A 16898-nucleotide genomic window follows, 5' to 3' on the forward strand; every position below is an offset into this window, starting at 1 on the left:
TGTAATCACTAATAAGAGCAGTACATATCTCTGTTAATATTTAATACATTTTTGTTTAGGTCTGTGAATCCTCACACCTTGCGGGTTTTGATAATCCAGACAAAAAAATTTAAAGCCTCTGCTTGCTTCTGAGGTTCTTTTAGGAATTCAGAATTCCAGTTAACATCTATATATTCATGTTCAAATAGTATGGAGTATGGTTATACACATATAATATACAAGTATAATTCTCAATATTTCTTATACAGTATAGCTTGGGCCCTTTGTCCGCTCTGTGGCTTCCTAATCCGTTGTCCAAATCATTACTGTATGGCTATCAACTACCAAAGAAAGGACAGATAATATACTAATTAAATAGGTATGTAACAAGAATTATAGTGAATAATGACTATGAAGTTGCCAATATTTAGTTGGATGCGCAATGCAATGGAATGATTTATTTATTCTGTATAATAGAATAAATCATTTTGCATGAACAGTTATGTTATGAACATATAATTAAAACGTTTAACTATGTATAATAAGTATATTATTCTTAATGATTTTTTTTTTACTTTTCTACTTAGATTGATGCATATACATCTGAAGAAGCTGTGTAAAATATTTGTCAAAACACGTTGAGTGTAAGCATCAATTTTTACATGAAATGTTCTATATGTGTCTGTTGAATCCATTCATTTTACCAGATGATTTTTATTGATGTAAAATAAATGTTGATTTTGTAACATATCTGTGTCTACTTTGCACCTTTAAAGTCCCCCATTTTTCTGTATTTTTAATATATAGATATGCGTTGCCTACCTGAAAGCAGCACTACTATTTTGTAATAATAAGTAGTCACCTAAACAATGTAATGTGGCAAATAATTTGAATTGTTCTGATTTTACACTGATTCATCTGGGGTATAGTGATCCTTTCTGAAATTATGTTAATCACTTTGCAAAGAATGAATGTCCTCACTCATTATATTGATCACATTTAATGAATAGATTTTCTGCATCAAATGACCAGTGTTATGATGGAGTTACACAACCATAACCTTCTTCCAGTGATTTGCTCATTCCACTCTTGCGGTAAAATTCCAGACGTACCACACCAACTCTAACATGTTCTCTGTTTACTTTGTCTACATTAAGATGAAGGTGTCTCCCATATTCTGAAGAGCTTAGTACTGGCACAAGTCGTGAGGTTTCCTGCAAGAAGAAACAGTTTTATAGAATGTTAAATGAGAAGAAAGTAAAGTCCACAAACTCCATGTAAAGAAACACAAACAATTCTAATTTGAGTCTTTATTGAACACACCCAATAAACATTGTAATAGTGCTTCGCTAGAATGATTCGACTCAAAATCAATATGTGAATATATAAAGTGCTGAAAATAGTGCAAACCAAATATAATAAAAATAGTCCAAAACAATTTATATATAATGGGGATATCCCCAACAAACTGTATGTGACCAAAACAAGTGCTTTAACCACTTGGGATCCGCGCTATTGCCAAATGACGGCATTAGCGCGGATCTACTTTCCCGGGACTACGTCTATTGACGTCGTCCCGGGTACGAGTGGCCTGCGCGCGCCCTGAGGGGCGCGCGCGGCGCGCTCTGTGATCGGCGAGTCCATGAGACTCGCCTGATCACCGATCCGTGCAAGGGGTCGATCCCGACCCCTTATCACGTGATCAGCTGTCAGCCAATGACAGCTGATCATGTGATAGAACGGAGCCGGTAATCGGCTATTATTCCTCCTCGCGCTGACAGCGCGAGGAGAGAAAAAAAAAGCCGATCACCGGTGGCCGTGATCGGGACATCAGTCCCGATCACGGCCAGCAATACAGCTGACCACCTGCCCCCTGCCAGTGCCCACCTGCCCACCGCAGTGCCATCCTGAATAAAAGTAAGTGCCCCCCATCAGTGCCACCCAGCAGTGCCCATAGTGCCCACAGTGCCCACAGTGCCACCCACAGTGCCATCCAGCAGTGCCACCAACAGTGCCACCCACAGTGCCCACAATGTGCCTCAAAGGTGCTGCACCCCAGTGCCGCCCAGCAGTGCTGCCCATCAGTGCCACCCATCAGTGCCCAGCAGTGCCACCTATCAGAGCCACCTATCAGTGCCCATCAGTCCCATCTATCAGTGCCCATCCGTGCCACCCATCCGTGCCACTTATCCGTGCCACCCATCCATGCCATCTTATCTGTGCCCATCTTTGCCCATCAGTGCCGCCTTATCTGTGCCCATCGGTGCCGCCTTATCTGTGCCTATTAGTGCCGCCTTAACTATGCCTATCAGTGCCCACCAGTGCAGCCTATCAGTGCCCACCAATGCAGCCTATCAGTGCCCACCAATGCAGCCCATCAGTGCCCACCAATGCAGCCATCAGTGCCGCCTAATCAGCGCACTTCAATGAAGGAGAAAAATGACCCGTTTGCAAAATTTTATAACAAACTATTAAAACATGATTTTTTTTTTTTTTTTTGCATCTTTTTTTGTTTGTTTAGCAAAAAATAAAACTCCCAGCTGTAATTAAATACCACCAAAAGAAAGCTCTATTTGTGGGAAAAAAATGATAAAAATTTCATTTGGGTACAGTGTTGTATGCCCGCGCAATTGTCATTCAAAGTGCATCAGCGCTGAAAGCTGAAAATTGGTCTGGGACTGAGGGGGGTTTAAGTGCCCAGTAAGCAAGTGGTTAAGAAACCATCCTTGTCCACTCCTGGTCTGCCTTAACCACCTCAGCTCCCACCAGTGATACCCCTATGGAGTTATTCTGATTCATGTTGGCACATTGCTACTGCATTGATACAGATAATGGTCAGACCTTACAGATATTCTTGTTACTATTATATTACAGCATTCAGTTTTCCACGTGAATGCTCCTGAAGAGTGAATGAATCCACGAAATGCATAGAGCTACTATATGCCATGTTTTATGCCAACTATATGTTTTACTTATTCAACGATCACTTGTAACGTGTGATTTGTATTTTCAGTGGTCAATTGTTATTGCTGTATGTTTATCCATTGGATGTAATATATTGGTTTTCTTGGTGTTCTCATGATTACCCTCATACAACTTACCACTGATTTTCCAATAAATTTAAATGTTTTGCACCTGTCTGCTTCATTTAAAGTCCCAACCCCCAGTCATCCGGTTTGTTTCTATTCATAGGGATGGAGGCAACTGACCTCACCGTCTCATTTAAAGTCCCAACGTTATCTTTTTCTTCTGTAGCAATCAAATGCCCAAGCTACAATATCATTCCTTCTAAATGGAAAAGCTCACACCACGGCGCCCACAAAAGGAGTAGTACACTGTAGTGTAGTAAGGTTCATATATTATTTCATTTCATCCAATAATCCACATGTGGATTCAATGAGCGGAGATGCTGGGTATGGATGGGATGCTGGGTATGGATGGGATGGCTGAGTATGGATGGATGGATGAGTATTGCTGAGATGGCTGAGCATGGATGGATGGATGGATGAGGATGCAATGGGCACAGAGCAGCACTGTGGGCATTACAGATCCAGCCCACAGTGCTGCTGCACCCGATCTCTCCCCTCTCCGCTCACACTGTACCGATCGGTACAGAGAGGGGAGAGAGGAACCGGACATGATGCTGGTTTGTTTACAAGTGATCACTCCATCATTTGTCATTTGTCATCACTTAGATGTTATAAGTTGCACTCAATAAATACAGCTGGATAAAATAAAAACTGTATCTGTTGTCATTTCAGGCTGCAAAGCAACAAAATGTGATTTCAAAGGGGGGTGATTCCTTTCTATAACCATTACAGTATCTCACAAAAGTGAGTAAACCCCTCGCATTTTTGTAAATATTTTATTATATATTTTCATGTGAAAACACTAAAGAAATGACACTTTGCTACAATGTAAAATAGTGAGTGTACAGCTTGTATAACAGTGTAAATTTGCTGTCCCCTCAAAATAACTTAAAACACAGCCATTACTGTCTAAACCACTGACAACAAAAGTGAAAATGTCCAAATTGGGGCCAAATATTAATTTTCCCTCCTCAGCGTCATGTGACTCATTAGTGTTACAAGGTCTCAGGTGGGAATTGGGAGCAGGTGTGTTCAATTTGGTGTTATTGCTCACTCTCTCATACTGGTCACTGGAAGTTCAACATGGCACCTCATGGCAAAGAACTCTCTGAAGATCTGAAAAAAAATAATTGTTGCTCTATATTAAGATGGCCTAGGCTATAAGAAGGTTGCCAAGATCCTGCAGGGGCGGCACAGTAGTGTAGTGGTTAGAACTCTTGCCTAGCAGTAAGAAGGGTCACTGGTTCAAATCCCATACCACAACACTACCTGCCTGGAGTTTGCATGTTCTCCCTGTGCCTGCGTGGGTTTCCTCTGGGTACTCCAGTTTCCTCCCACAATCCACAGACATGCAGGTAGGTTAATTGACAGACCATACACTGCATCAAATTGGTCTGCATGGCTGTTGTTCCAGAAGGAAGCCTCTTCTAAAGATGATTCACCAGAAAGCCTGAAGACAAGAAGACTAAGGACATGGATTACTTGAACCATGTCCTATGGTCTGAGGAGACAAAGATAAACTTATTTGGTTGTACAAGTAAATGGCGCTAGAAAATAAAACAACAATCTACCATAATTTTCCCAAAAGAAAACCAATCACACAGTGCTCAGTATATAGATTACAGACTTAAAAGCATGACAATGCTATAGGTCTAATCCATATGCACATGAAAGGGCAATAAACATAATATGGGTATTAAAAACAAAACAAAAAGGGGACAAGGAGGAGAGGGGAGGGGGAATGGGGGATTTTTTCTCAAAGACAGTCCAGCAGCCTTCCGATGGAAACTGAAACCAGGTTCCCGATAGCACTGAAGAAAACAAAAAAGAAAGAGGCGCCTCTGGGTGCAGACTGTATAACGGTTTCTTTAATGTAAATAATAGTGATAAAACTCACATTTTAGTGATTAAAAACAAGCAGTGTACTGGTCCCATATAACGGGGGGAAGAAGGCATCAGTGTAGTCATTCCCATAAGCTGTTGAGTCCTGGCGAGTCTGTCCTCAGCTGATCACGGCAGTGCTGGTGTTTAACCCGGACGGCAGCATGGAGGAGCGTCCGCACAAGGCTTGGAACGCAAACAAGGCTTCAGGCGAGATGGGAGATGATGTCACCAAACGTGCAACGTGGGAGTGCAGCTTGACAAAGGAGTGCAGCCGCCCAACCATCCACAGCTCTGCCAGCTCAGGAAATGCGTTGCACGTTCGGTGACGTCATCTCCCCTCGCCTGAAGCCTTGTTTGCGTTCCAAGCCTTGTGCGGACGCTCCTCCATGCTTCTAGCTGGATTAAACACCAGCACTGCCATGATCAGCTGAGGACAGACTTGCCAGGACTCAACAGCTTATGAGAATGACTACACTGATGCCTTCCCCTTCCCCCCGTTGTATGAGACCAGTACAACGCTTGTTTTTTAATCACTAAAATGTGAGTTTTATCACTATTATTTACATTAAAGAAACTGTTATATAGTACCCAGAGGCGCCTCTCTTTCTTTTTTGTAAACTTATTTGGTTCGGATGGTGTCAAGCGTGTATGGTGGCAACCAGGTGAGGAGTACAAAAACAAGCGTGTCTTGCCTACAGTCAAGCATGGTGGTGGGAGTGTCATGGCCTGGGTCTGCATGAGTGCTGCTAACATTGGGGAGCTATAGTTCATTGAGGGAACCATGAATGCCAACATGTACTGTCATACTGAAGCAGAGCAGTGGGCCGCAGGGCAGTATATTTCAACATAACGACCCCAAACACAACTCCAAGATGACCACTGCCTTGCTAAAGAAGCTGAGGGTAAAGGTGTTGGACTGGCCAAGCATTTCTCCAGATCTAAACCCCATTCAACATCTGTGGGGCATCCTCAAATGGAAGGTGAAGGAGCGCAAGGTTCCTAACATCCAATAGTTTTGTGATCTTTCTTCCAACACAGCGATTCTATTTTTTTGAGTTATTAGGGGGGACAGCAAATTTACACTGTTGTACATTCACTACTTTACATTGTAGCAAAGTGTAATTTCTTCAGTGTTGTCACATGAAAAGATATAATAAAATATTTAAAAAAATGGAGAGGTGTACTCACTTTTGTGAGATACTGTATATATGTATATACAGTTGTGTAAAAAAGTATTTGCCCCCTTTCTGGATTATTTTTTTTTGCATATTTGTCACTCTGAAATGATGGTTCAATTTATTAAGGCAAAAAGCTGTCCAAAACTGCCCGGCTTTATGTGAAAAAGTAATTTCCCTCTAAACCTAATAACTGGTTGTGCCACCCTTGCAACAACTGCAATCAAGCGTTTGCGATAACTGGAGATGAGTCTCACATTGTTGTGGAGCAATTTTGGCCTACTCTTCTTTGCAGAATTGTTTTAAATTAGCCACAAGTCCAGGCTTTAACTAGGCCACCCAAAACCTACATTTTGCTTTGTTTGAACCATTTGGAGGTGGACTTGCTGTTGTGTTTCAGGTCATTGTCCTGCTGCATAACCCAAGTGTACTTGAGCTTGACGTCACAAACTGATGACTGGACATTCTTCTTTAGGATTTTCTGGTAGAGCTTAGAATTCATGGTTCCATCAATTATGTTAAGTTGTCCAGGTCCTGAAGCTGCAAAACAGCCCAGACCATCATGCTACCACCACCATGTCTGACTGTTGGTATGATGTTCTTGTTATGAAATGCTGTATTCGTTTTATGCCAGATGTAATGAGACACACACCTTTCAAAAAGTTACAATTTTGTCTCATCAGGGAGGCCCGGAATGGCTGGACTGCAGGGGAAGTAAAGAAGGGCCGGGCATGACAGTGCTGGCTAAGGTGGAGAAACAAGGGGTTAACTTTTGTGAGGAGAGCTAGGAGGGCGGAGGAAGAGGGGAGCTGGAAAGGAAGGAGGAGGAGCTGTATATAGGGGTTGAGCGGCGGAGCAAGAGAGCAGTGCGGGAAGAAGACAGAACGAGGAGGCAGTTTTTTACCACTGCTCCTCAGCTATGGCGGCCATCGAAGCAATTTTGGCGGAGCTGCAGCAGAAGGCGGAAGTCAGAGGACTGGACTGGTTGCGGCGGCATGTGGAAGAGCTGGCAGACGTGGCAGAAGAAGACCCCGGGACTGGTGAGCGGTCGCAGTGTGCGCAAAGGTCTCGGCCTCTGGCGCGTTTTTCCCCTGCACCTGCTGCTTGGCCACCTCATATCATTAGGAGCCCAGGGGAGGACCAATTGATCCCCCCTGGCGAAGAGGACACAGCGGGACAGTACAGGCCTGGGGCGGTCCACACGCTGCTGGCCTGTGTCGGGGAGGCGGGGCCACAGGCACACATGACGCTGGCTCCCAGTTGGTGAGGAGAGACAGAGAGGAGAGGGGGGTCAACTATAGCAGGGCCCAGCAGCACTGGAGGATGGCTGAGAGGGATGGAGCTTCGGTGGATAAGCTGACAGGAGGAAGGAAAGGAGCCATGCAGCCTGTAAGGGGACGGGGACCACCTGCAGGTAGTTCAGCAGTGAAAGCCGGAAGGGGCACCCGGACATCTGCTTCTTCAGGGGATGCAGGTCTGGTGCGCACCGCCAGTCTGCCGTGGAGTTTTCAGCCGGAGGAGTAGCGGCACCGTTGCGGGCGCTGGCATTGGCCTCCGGGGTCTCTTCCCCCGGGGGGCTTACACCCCTGCCTACCTGGGACCAGGAGGAGAGGTCGAAAGGGGAGATCTCAGATGCTGAAGAACCACAGGTGCCAGCGAGGGAGAACATCGGTCCCTCGGGGGGAGAGTTTCTGGACAGCCTGGTCAGTCACATGATTTCATTTCTTTGACTAATGCTTTACAGGGTTTGCTGGGGGTAGTCCAGGCGGGCACGCGGAGGGGGGGGGGGGTTTGGTGACGCCTGCCATGCAGGGTAATGGGGTGGCAGGGGATCGGCCAACGGCGGGGAATGCCCCTGCCATGACGGAGCCCGACGCGCAGATGCAGGATTTTCTCAAGGGGCTTTGGGCGTTAGTGGGGAGATTCGAGCGGGGGCAAGGGCAGCCGAGTCAGGTCGCCCTGTGGTCGGGGTTCACGGGGGGGTTCCCGGGGCCACAGGGGGAGCGACACCCCTGGCACCTTCCTCGCCCGTGCAGGCGGGAGAGGGGAGGTTGCGGAGACGGCAGTGGACAAGGGGGCCAAGGAAGCGGCCGCAAGGTCGGACATAGTTAGGCTGCCCGACGCAGCACGATGTGAGGTCTGCGTGTGCTTCGAGGGCCCGCTGGGGGCGCACTTGAAGCAGGAGGTGCGTGAGAAGATTGCCAAGGGTGAGTATGTTGAGATCTTCTCGCTGCTCCCGTTGGAGAAGTTTAACTTGGATAGGGTGAAGCCTGACGATTCCAAGAAGGAGGACGAGGAAAAGAGACGGTATCGTTTCATACCATGCACTTTTTCGAATTGGTTGCAGGTGTTCGCCATTTTGGCGAGCGTCATAAGAGAGAAGAACTCCGAGCACTGCTCAGCTTTATTCTGTTATATGGACGCCATCAGGGAGGCCCATAGAGTGTACGGGGGGTAAACGGGGCTCCGGTATGACGAGCAATTTAAGCAGCGCAAGGCGGTGCGACCTGAATTGCGCTGGGATCACAAGGACATCAGCCTCTGGATGAGGCTTATGTCATCGGCGAGGGCCCCACTTCAGTTTCTTCAGGGTGCGCCTGCCTCAGGACTGCCAGCCAGAAAAAAATGGGGGGTATGCTGGCAATTTAATGAAGGCGCCTGCAAGTTTGGGGGAGCATGCTAGTTTAAGCATGAGTGCTCCGGGTGTGGGGGAGCACATATGCTGTTCAGATGTTTCCGAAAGGGGAAGCGGGCCGGAAACTCTGCTCAAAAAAGGGAAGACGCCGGGGATACTGGAAAGGATGCTTTCTATTCTAAGTAAAAGGAAGCGGCTCGTTTGCTGGCGGTGGGGTTTCGGGACGGCTTTAGGATACCCTGTCCGCTGGCAGCGGTGGTGTCCCCTTTGGGGGTAGTCCCCAAGAAGGAGGTGGCGAAGTTTTGTCTGATCCATCACTTGTCCTTTCCAAAAGAGGGCTCGGTCAATGACTTTATTGACCCAAAGGCATGCACAGTGTCATACACGTCGTTCAATGCGGCGTTTAGGTGGGTGAGGCGATATGGACAGGGTGCGCTTATGGCCAAGGTTGATATCAAAACGGTGTTCCGGCTGCTCCCTTTACCCCTGGATAGCTTTCGGCTATTGGGGTGCTACTGGCGCGATCGATTTTATGTGGATAAGTGTCTGCCGATGGGTTGCTCAATTTCGTGCACCTAATTTGAGGTGTTTAGCTTCTTTTTGGAATGGGTGGTGAGGGATGTTTCGGCCTGGAGTCGGTCATCCACTATTTGGATGACTTTCTCTGCGTGGGCCCACCTGCCTTCGCTGTGTGTGCGATACTTCTGTCCACGTTGCAGCACATTGCAGGCAGGTTTGGGGTCCCCTTAGCGGCTGATAAAAGGGAGGGCCAGACGTCCGAGCTGAGTTTCCTAGGTATAGTGATTGACTCGGGGCGATGGAATGCCGGTTGCCTAGGAACAAATTGGAGGAGTTGCAGCGGGAGATCAGGGAGATCCAGGGGTGGCGTAAGGTGCACTTGAGGACTTTACAGTCTCTCCTGGGTAAGCTGAACTTAGCTTGTAGGCGACTGTCAGCAGCCACAGTGGGGGTCACAGTCCCGACTCATTTTGTGCGGCTGCGGCATGAACATAGGGAGGACTTACGGTTGTGGAATATCCTGTCCAAGTACCAATTTGTGTCGGTTTTTCATGAAGTGTTTACGGGAAGTGGGTTTGGATAGCAAGGAGTATGCATCGCACTTCTTCCGCATCGGGGCAGCCTCGGAGGCTGCCAGGTGTGGGCTGGATGAGGCGGCCGTCCGTCTGATCGGCTGATGGGAATCTTGCCGATTCCATACTTATGCGAGGCCACAGTTGGCAGTGGATTAGGTTTGATTTCTTTAAAAAAAATAAAAGAAGAAGAAAAGGGGGGGGGGTTTCTTCTGTTGGGAACTGAAAAAAAAAAGTGAAGTAGTGTGGTGTTCGTTGCCTGCTTGAGTTATTCTGTTATGGTCTTTTCTTTTCAGATGGAGGTGCAGCACGCCTCGTCTGGATCATAGGGCACTCCTATGTGTGTTGGGGGGCCAGGAGAGGAGACCAAAGACCAGATAGCAAGCAACTGGGTATTTCTAGGAGGGAAGCTTGTTTAAGGTGGTTGGGGATCCCGGGGATGAAGTGGGAGAGAGTTTTGGGAGAGGTGGAAAGATACGCAGAAATGGACAGGCCCCCGGACATTCTAGTGGTTCATGTGGGTGGGAACGACCTCGGAGTCCGGAAGGTCAGGGACCTGATCGCGGACATAAAATCAGATTTCATGAGACTGAGGTTCCTGTTCCCGGGTACTATTCTAGTCTGGTCGGACATCGTAGCCAGGACGGTGTGGAGGTGGGCTAGGTCCATTATGAGCATTAATAAGACTCCTATTAGGGTCAACAAAGTGGTGGGGAGGTTTGTGGTGCAGAATGGCGGAATCGTCATTCGGCATCGGGAACTGGAGTGTAATGTGGGGCTGTAGCTGAGGAAAGATGGGGTGCATCTCTCGGATGTTGGGACTGACCTGTGGTCCCTGGGGTTGCAGGACGGTATTCAGAAGGCCCTGGGGGTGTGGGGTTGCTCTCAAGGTTGAGGGAATTCACCCTTTTGGGCTGTGGCGGTGTTTGTCTGGTGGTCTTTGATGGTTGGCGGTAAATCAGAGGTAATACGAAAGGGGTGGGGGGCTCATCACTAGTATGGGTCCCTCTGGCGTATTCCAGAACGTTGGATGGATTGGATTATGGTTATCACTGCCGGAAGTTGTCTCCGAGCGGTCACAGCTGGAGGCCTGGTCAAGTTAAAAGGGGTACTGCAGTGAGTTGGTTGTTTGGTAAAGTTATGGGTCACTGTCAGAGATCACCAGACTGGGCATGTTATTTATATGCTATTTATTTGTTATACTTGATGGTTGTATATGGATATATATATATGGTTATATATATATATATATATATATATTGATTGGAGTGTTTTTTTTTTGAGTTGTGTTAATAAAGACTGTTATGGCCATTTTACTCCAAAGTAAGGTTGTGGTCTCATCTTTTAGGTATGAGGTAGAGGGTTGGAGTAGAATGGATAACAGGGTGAGAGTAAGGGGACCTTTAGACTACACTGGTCAAGGGAGGCCCGGAATGGCTGGACTGCAGGGGAAGTAAAGAAGGGCTGGGCATGACAGTGCTGGCTAAGGTTGAGAAACAAGGGGTTAACTTTTGTGAGGAGCGCTAGGAGGGCAGAGGAAGAGGGGAGCTGGAAAGGAAGGAGGAGGAGCTGTATATAAGGGTGGAGGGGCGGAGCAAGAGAGCAGTGCGGGAAGAAGACAGAACGAGGAGGCAGTTTTTCCCATCCTCCCTCCCTATTTTGTTGAAGTGGGGATTTCTTGTCTGCATTTTTCGTTTTCAAGCAGCAATGGAAGGGCGTCATGACAGCTGATTGGACTGAAGAGGATGTTGGTGATGTTCGTCTGGTGGTCTTTGACAGTTGGCGGTAAATCAGAGGTCATCTGAAAGGGGTGGGGGGCTCATCGCTAGTATGGGCCCCTCCGGTGTATTCAAGAACGTTGAATGGAATACTGTTATGGTTATCACTGCCAGAAGTTGTCTCCGACCAGAGTCTAGCAGACATCCCGGGTATGATAAAGTTTGAAAAATGAAATCATAAATTATAATATAATAAATAACTATAAATAATTGTACCAAATAATAATATAACAATAATAAAAATTATTCAATAATGTAATCAAATCAAAAACACTGACATTTGCTCAGTTGCAGAATTGTCACTGTCATTACTTTTCAATATTTGATGACGGATCTCCCCACAAATCTCTATCCCTCAATTCTGCGAGTGATTCCAATTTATTATCGCTGTTTTCTAGCTGGTCTAAAATCATTTTTGATGTAAAGTGACAGTTTTGGTTGCTATGGACAATCTCCAGTTTCCAGGCATAAAGAACAGTTTTTATAATATAAAACTGCATGGAGGACACTGGCAGAACACTAGGGACAAAGAGGATGTGAAATAATTACATACAGCATTGTAATCTGTAAGATTACATCATACTGTATGTATACTGTGTGTTTTACTTTTTGAATTTGGCGCCGATCTCCATCCCTGTGCGTCGCAACGCTCGCAGGGAACGGAGATCGGCTCTGTGATAGATCCGGTGGAGGACGAGCCGCTCGTGCAGCGGGGGGACATCGCTGGATCCAGGGGAGAAGGTAAGTAGTCTCCTCCTGCATACAGCGATGCGGTCCCGAGTCTGGCTCGGGGTTACCGCTTTTGGTACAAAATCTCCACCCCGAGCCAGACTCAGGAATACCGCCAGGGGGGTTAATAAAGGCTGAATGGATAACAGGGGGAGAGTAAGGGGACCTTTAGACTACACTGGTCAAGTCCACAGAATATTTGCCTAAAAGTCTTGGGGATAATCAAGATGTTTTTGTTAAATGCGAGATGAGACTTTGTGTTCCTTTTGGTCAGCAGTGGCTTTGGCCTTGGAACTCTTCCATGGATGCCATTTTTGGCCAGTCTCTTTCTTATTGTTGAATCTTACCTGAGGCAAGTGAGGCCTGCAGTTCTTTAGATGTTGTTCTGGGTTCTTTTATGACTTTCTGGATGAGTTGTCATCATGCTCTTAGAGTAATTTTTGTAGGTCAGCCACTCCTGGGAAAGTTCTCCACTGTTCCAATTTATCTATATTTGTGGATAATGACTCACATGGTTCACTGGAATTTCAAAGCCTTAGAAATTGCTTTGAAACCTTTCCTAGACTGATACATGTACATTACTTTGTTTCTAATCTGTTTATTTTTTTTAGATTGTGGCATGATGTGTGGCTTTTTGTGATCTGTTAGCATGATTCACCTTGTCAGACAGCTTCTATTTATGTGATTTCTTGATTCAACAGGTCTGCCAGTAATCAGGCCTGGGTGTGGCAAGGGAAATTTAACTCAGCTTTCCAAAAAAATTGTGATTAATCACCTTTCATTCAGGCCGGACATGATATACCTGCTAGGGAGCCTTGAGCGACCTGGGAACAGAGGGAGGGACTCAAGTGTTGATGTATTGCCTGTATGTATATCGACAACTGAAAAATATTTGGATGTAAATGTGCACTGGAAATTGTTGTATACCTGTAAAGTCAATAAACACCTTTCTGATTCAAAAACAAAAATCACAGTTCATTCATGATTCAGCATGGGAGGGGGCAATTCCTATTTCACATAGGGCCAGGCAGCTTTTTGCCCTGAATAAATAAATAAAATATTTTAAAATTGCATCTTGGATTTACTTGGGTTATCTTTGTGTAATATTAAAATTAGTTTGATGATCTAAATCATTTAATTGTGAGAAAAAATAAAAATAAAAATCAGGAAGGTGGCAAATACTTTTTTACACAACTGATGTGTTTTATATATATATATATATATATATATATATATATATATAGCACCAATAACAAATCATAGTAAGCCTTGCCATTTGGATGTCAAATCCAAACCCCATTAACATCAATGGGCCCTGAATATTAACAAACAGTAATTGGCATTTTCTATGCTAAAAGGCAAGGGGATTGTCAAAAATGGCGGGGGGGGGGGGGGGGTAGCATGTGAATCTGCATCACTGGATGATGTGACAGATGATGGATCTACATAAGGGGACTTTTTTTCTATCAAAGGACTTGCAAAAACTGTTTATGTCTTTCTTTTCTTTTTGTAAATGAGTGGGGAGGGTGGTATCTGGAGGCTCCTAATTGTAAAAGGGGCTTCCAGATTCCAATGAGCCCACTGCCTACGGCCCCCACAACCACTGGGCAACCATTCACTAACCTGGGGACTAGGGGTTTTGTCAGACCCGCTCCCCCCATGTTCAGGGTATGTGGCCTTGTATGCTTCAGGAGGGAGGGGGGCACGTGCTCACCCCCCCCCCCCCCTTCCCTATCCTGTCAAGCTGCATGCTCAATAAGGGTCTGGCATGGATTGAAGCAGGTTGGGGGTTCCACACATTTTATTTTTTGTGTGGGTTTCCTCCCTAAAATCTATACCAGACCCAAAGGGTCTGATATAGAATTTGCTGGGGACCTCATGCTGGTGATGACTCTATTGTTGAGCCTGCTCAGCAGTGCCTGCATCTGTTGGCGTCCTTAACAGCTATTGACAGGGAGTAATAGCACTGCTAAAATACATGATGTTTGGCTCTTGCTGACCGAACAGCCAAGGCTCAGTCCAAAATTGCATTTGAACCAAACTGTTATCTCATCCCAACTAAGCAACAGTAAAGGTAATAGAATATTAAAAACAATAGCATACAGTAATACAATGAGATTAATAGTGTTTTTGTTCCTTCTTTTTATTGCCAGTGAAAGGCTTTGCCAGATACTAACAGGGGGAAGTGCAAAACAATAGCAAAGAAAAAATATATTTGTCAAATATTCCATATATGTAGCAGCAAGGATGCACCATCTGTTTCTGTAGTTAGATGAAGGTTAACAAGAATGATAACTTGGTGATAACACCAAGATGATAACTTGGCAGATAACTTGGCTGGATCATGAAAGATGAAGAGCAAGCCATGCTGTCTCTGGCAGAATCTTCCCTCAAGCTTTTCTCTCCACTATGGCAGACTGCACACCTCTCCCTTGTCTGTATGAGTCAGTCTTGGTTCTGGCTCATGTAGTCTTGAATTTTTCCTCTGGTAGTTACTTCAGGCTCACTGCTGTCTGCACTCTTATCCCCAAGCTCTCCATACAGCAAACTGTACACACTTTACAATGTATTGCTAAGGCAGGGGTGCCCAACCTTTTTAAGAGTGAGGGCCACTTAAGCAACTTGTTAACCAGTCGCGGGCCACAATGGGCGGATGACAGGTCACAGCTACTCTATAGGCCCTCCAATCCGATCCACCTAGATGGAGGGGGGCGAACTCCCTTTTAGTTTTTTTATCAGATTTTTAGGACCGGATTGTTGGCAGGCGGGAGTAAACGGACAAAAGTCTGTTTACATCTGCTGCTCTGTAGAGGTGAATTGAGGGTATGATTGGGTAGGGCCGATTGTGTGAAAAGGGCCTAAACTGCTTTCACACTGATGATTACCCACACCGCAGGTACAGCGTAGTGCACCTGTGTCTATCCTGTGGGTTAACTGAACTTTGCCATAGACTCTGCCTGTGGCAAAAGCCGGCGCTGTACAGGAAGCATCGGCTTATGGGCTCTGCTCTGCAGCCATTTTCTTCCTCTACCACCAGCTTCATTCACAACACCGATGATGTGGTATGACGGGTCGCAACCTGCAATCTGGCGACTCCCCGGGCCACTGGCTGGCCACCCCTGTGCTAAGGGGTTACTGAGAACTCAAACAGCTGTTAGAGATGACTATTCTAGTGTCAGCTTCCCTCCCAGGACTGGTAAGCTGCACCAGTGCTGCCCTCTTCAGACCAGGGAATCTCACAACAATATAAACAAAACAAAAGGATGCAGAGCCCTAGTGCCTTACCAACAACATTTTATTAGGAAGGTAAAGATAAACGAGTGCATGCTCATGGCAAGGTGGTCCTGATGTAGTATCCTACCTGGCTTAAGAAAGTTGCAAAGGCTGCATGAATATTTATGGGACTTCCACCAATCCCTGGGGAGGTGTGCCTAGGAGGGGGGGGGGGGTGAGCCCATAAATAGTCTGGGCAAGGGGAGACTACAGCATGCTGGTGTGAGGCAGCCTGGGGGGGACCCTTGCTGAGGGGCCTTGCCTTCCTGGACAGAAGCCAGGGAACGAGCCAGAGGAAGACACTGAAATCCCAGCTAAGCTTAGCTGGGGGGGAAGGGGGGGGGCAAAATGAAGTGCGTCACAGGAGTCAGGAGAGTGCTCATGGGAGGAGATCCAGGAAGGAAGCTGTGGGATAGAGCCCAAGTTGTCTAGACGCTGAGTGAGACATCATTTCCTTCACAGAGAAAGAGCCTGGTGGATATTGGTAGGGGGCAACCGATGATCCTGTGGCTGAGGGAGTGCACTGTGTAGTGCTTTAGTCTTTGGGAAGAAGAAATATCACAGGCAGCAGAGAGATTCTATAGGTTCATTGATGAGATAAGTACAGGCCTGAAGTGAGCCAGTACAGGCAAACAGGGGTGCAATACCGTTGGTTTTTGTACAGCTGAAGGTGTTCAAGATGTTTGTCAACAACTGGACAAGAGCAGCCAGGAAATTAGTAGTCCTCAATTTGTTCAAGCTGTACAGTTCTGAGGAATGGTGAACTTGGATGGGGATAGTGATATTGAGTCATCTGCACAGTGTACGCCTAAAGCTACCCCAATTGCTGGTGTTCCTCTGATCCTATACCATAGGCAGCTGCTGCAGCAATTACAGTCAGTGTATTGTGTCATCTGCACGGTGTACGCCTAAAGTTACCCTAATTGCTGGTGTTCTCCTGATTCTATCCGCAGGAAGCTGTAGCAATTACAGTCGGTGTACGGTGTCATCTGCACAGTTTGCACCTAAAGCTACCCCAATTGCTGGTGTTCTGCTGATCCTATACCGCAGGCAGCTCCAGTCATTACAGTTGGTGTATTGAGTCATCTGCACGGTGTATGCCTAAAGTTACCCTAATTGCTGGTGTTCTGCTGATTCTATCCGCAGGAAGCTGTAGCAATTACAGTTGGTGTACGGTGTCATCTGCACAGTTTGCACCTAAAGCTACCCCAATTGCTGGTGTTCTGCTGATCCTATACCGCAGACAGCTCCAGTAATTACAGTTG

General features: G+C 46.3%; 1 protein-coding gene across 1 annotated transcript in view; it reads right to left on the reverse strand.

Annotated features, from left to right (window-relative positions):
- Positions 1-963: 963 nt before the first annotated feature.
- Positions 964-16898, reverse strand: part of CFAP90 (cilia and flagella associated protein 90) — a 30139-nt gene continuing 14204 nt past the window's right edge. Inside the window, exon 3 of the mRNA XM_077491884.1 lies at positions 964-1193. Within this exon, the coding sequence (XP_077348010.1) occupies positions 1014-1193 (180 nt within the window). The 3' untranslated portion in view covers positions 964-1013. The remainder of the gene's footprint in view (positions 1194-16898) is intronic.

The sequence above is a fragment of the Lithobates pipiens genome, unplaced genomic scaffold, assembly GCF_037356315.1.
Source record: "Lithobates pipiens isolate NorthernLeopardFrog02 unplaced genomic scaffold, aLitPip1_a1.2 Scaffold_19, whole genome shotgun sequence".
Classification (NCBI taxonomy): Eukaryota; Metazoa; Chordata; class Amphibia; order Anura; family Ranidae; genus Lithobates; species Lithobates pipiens.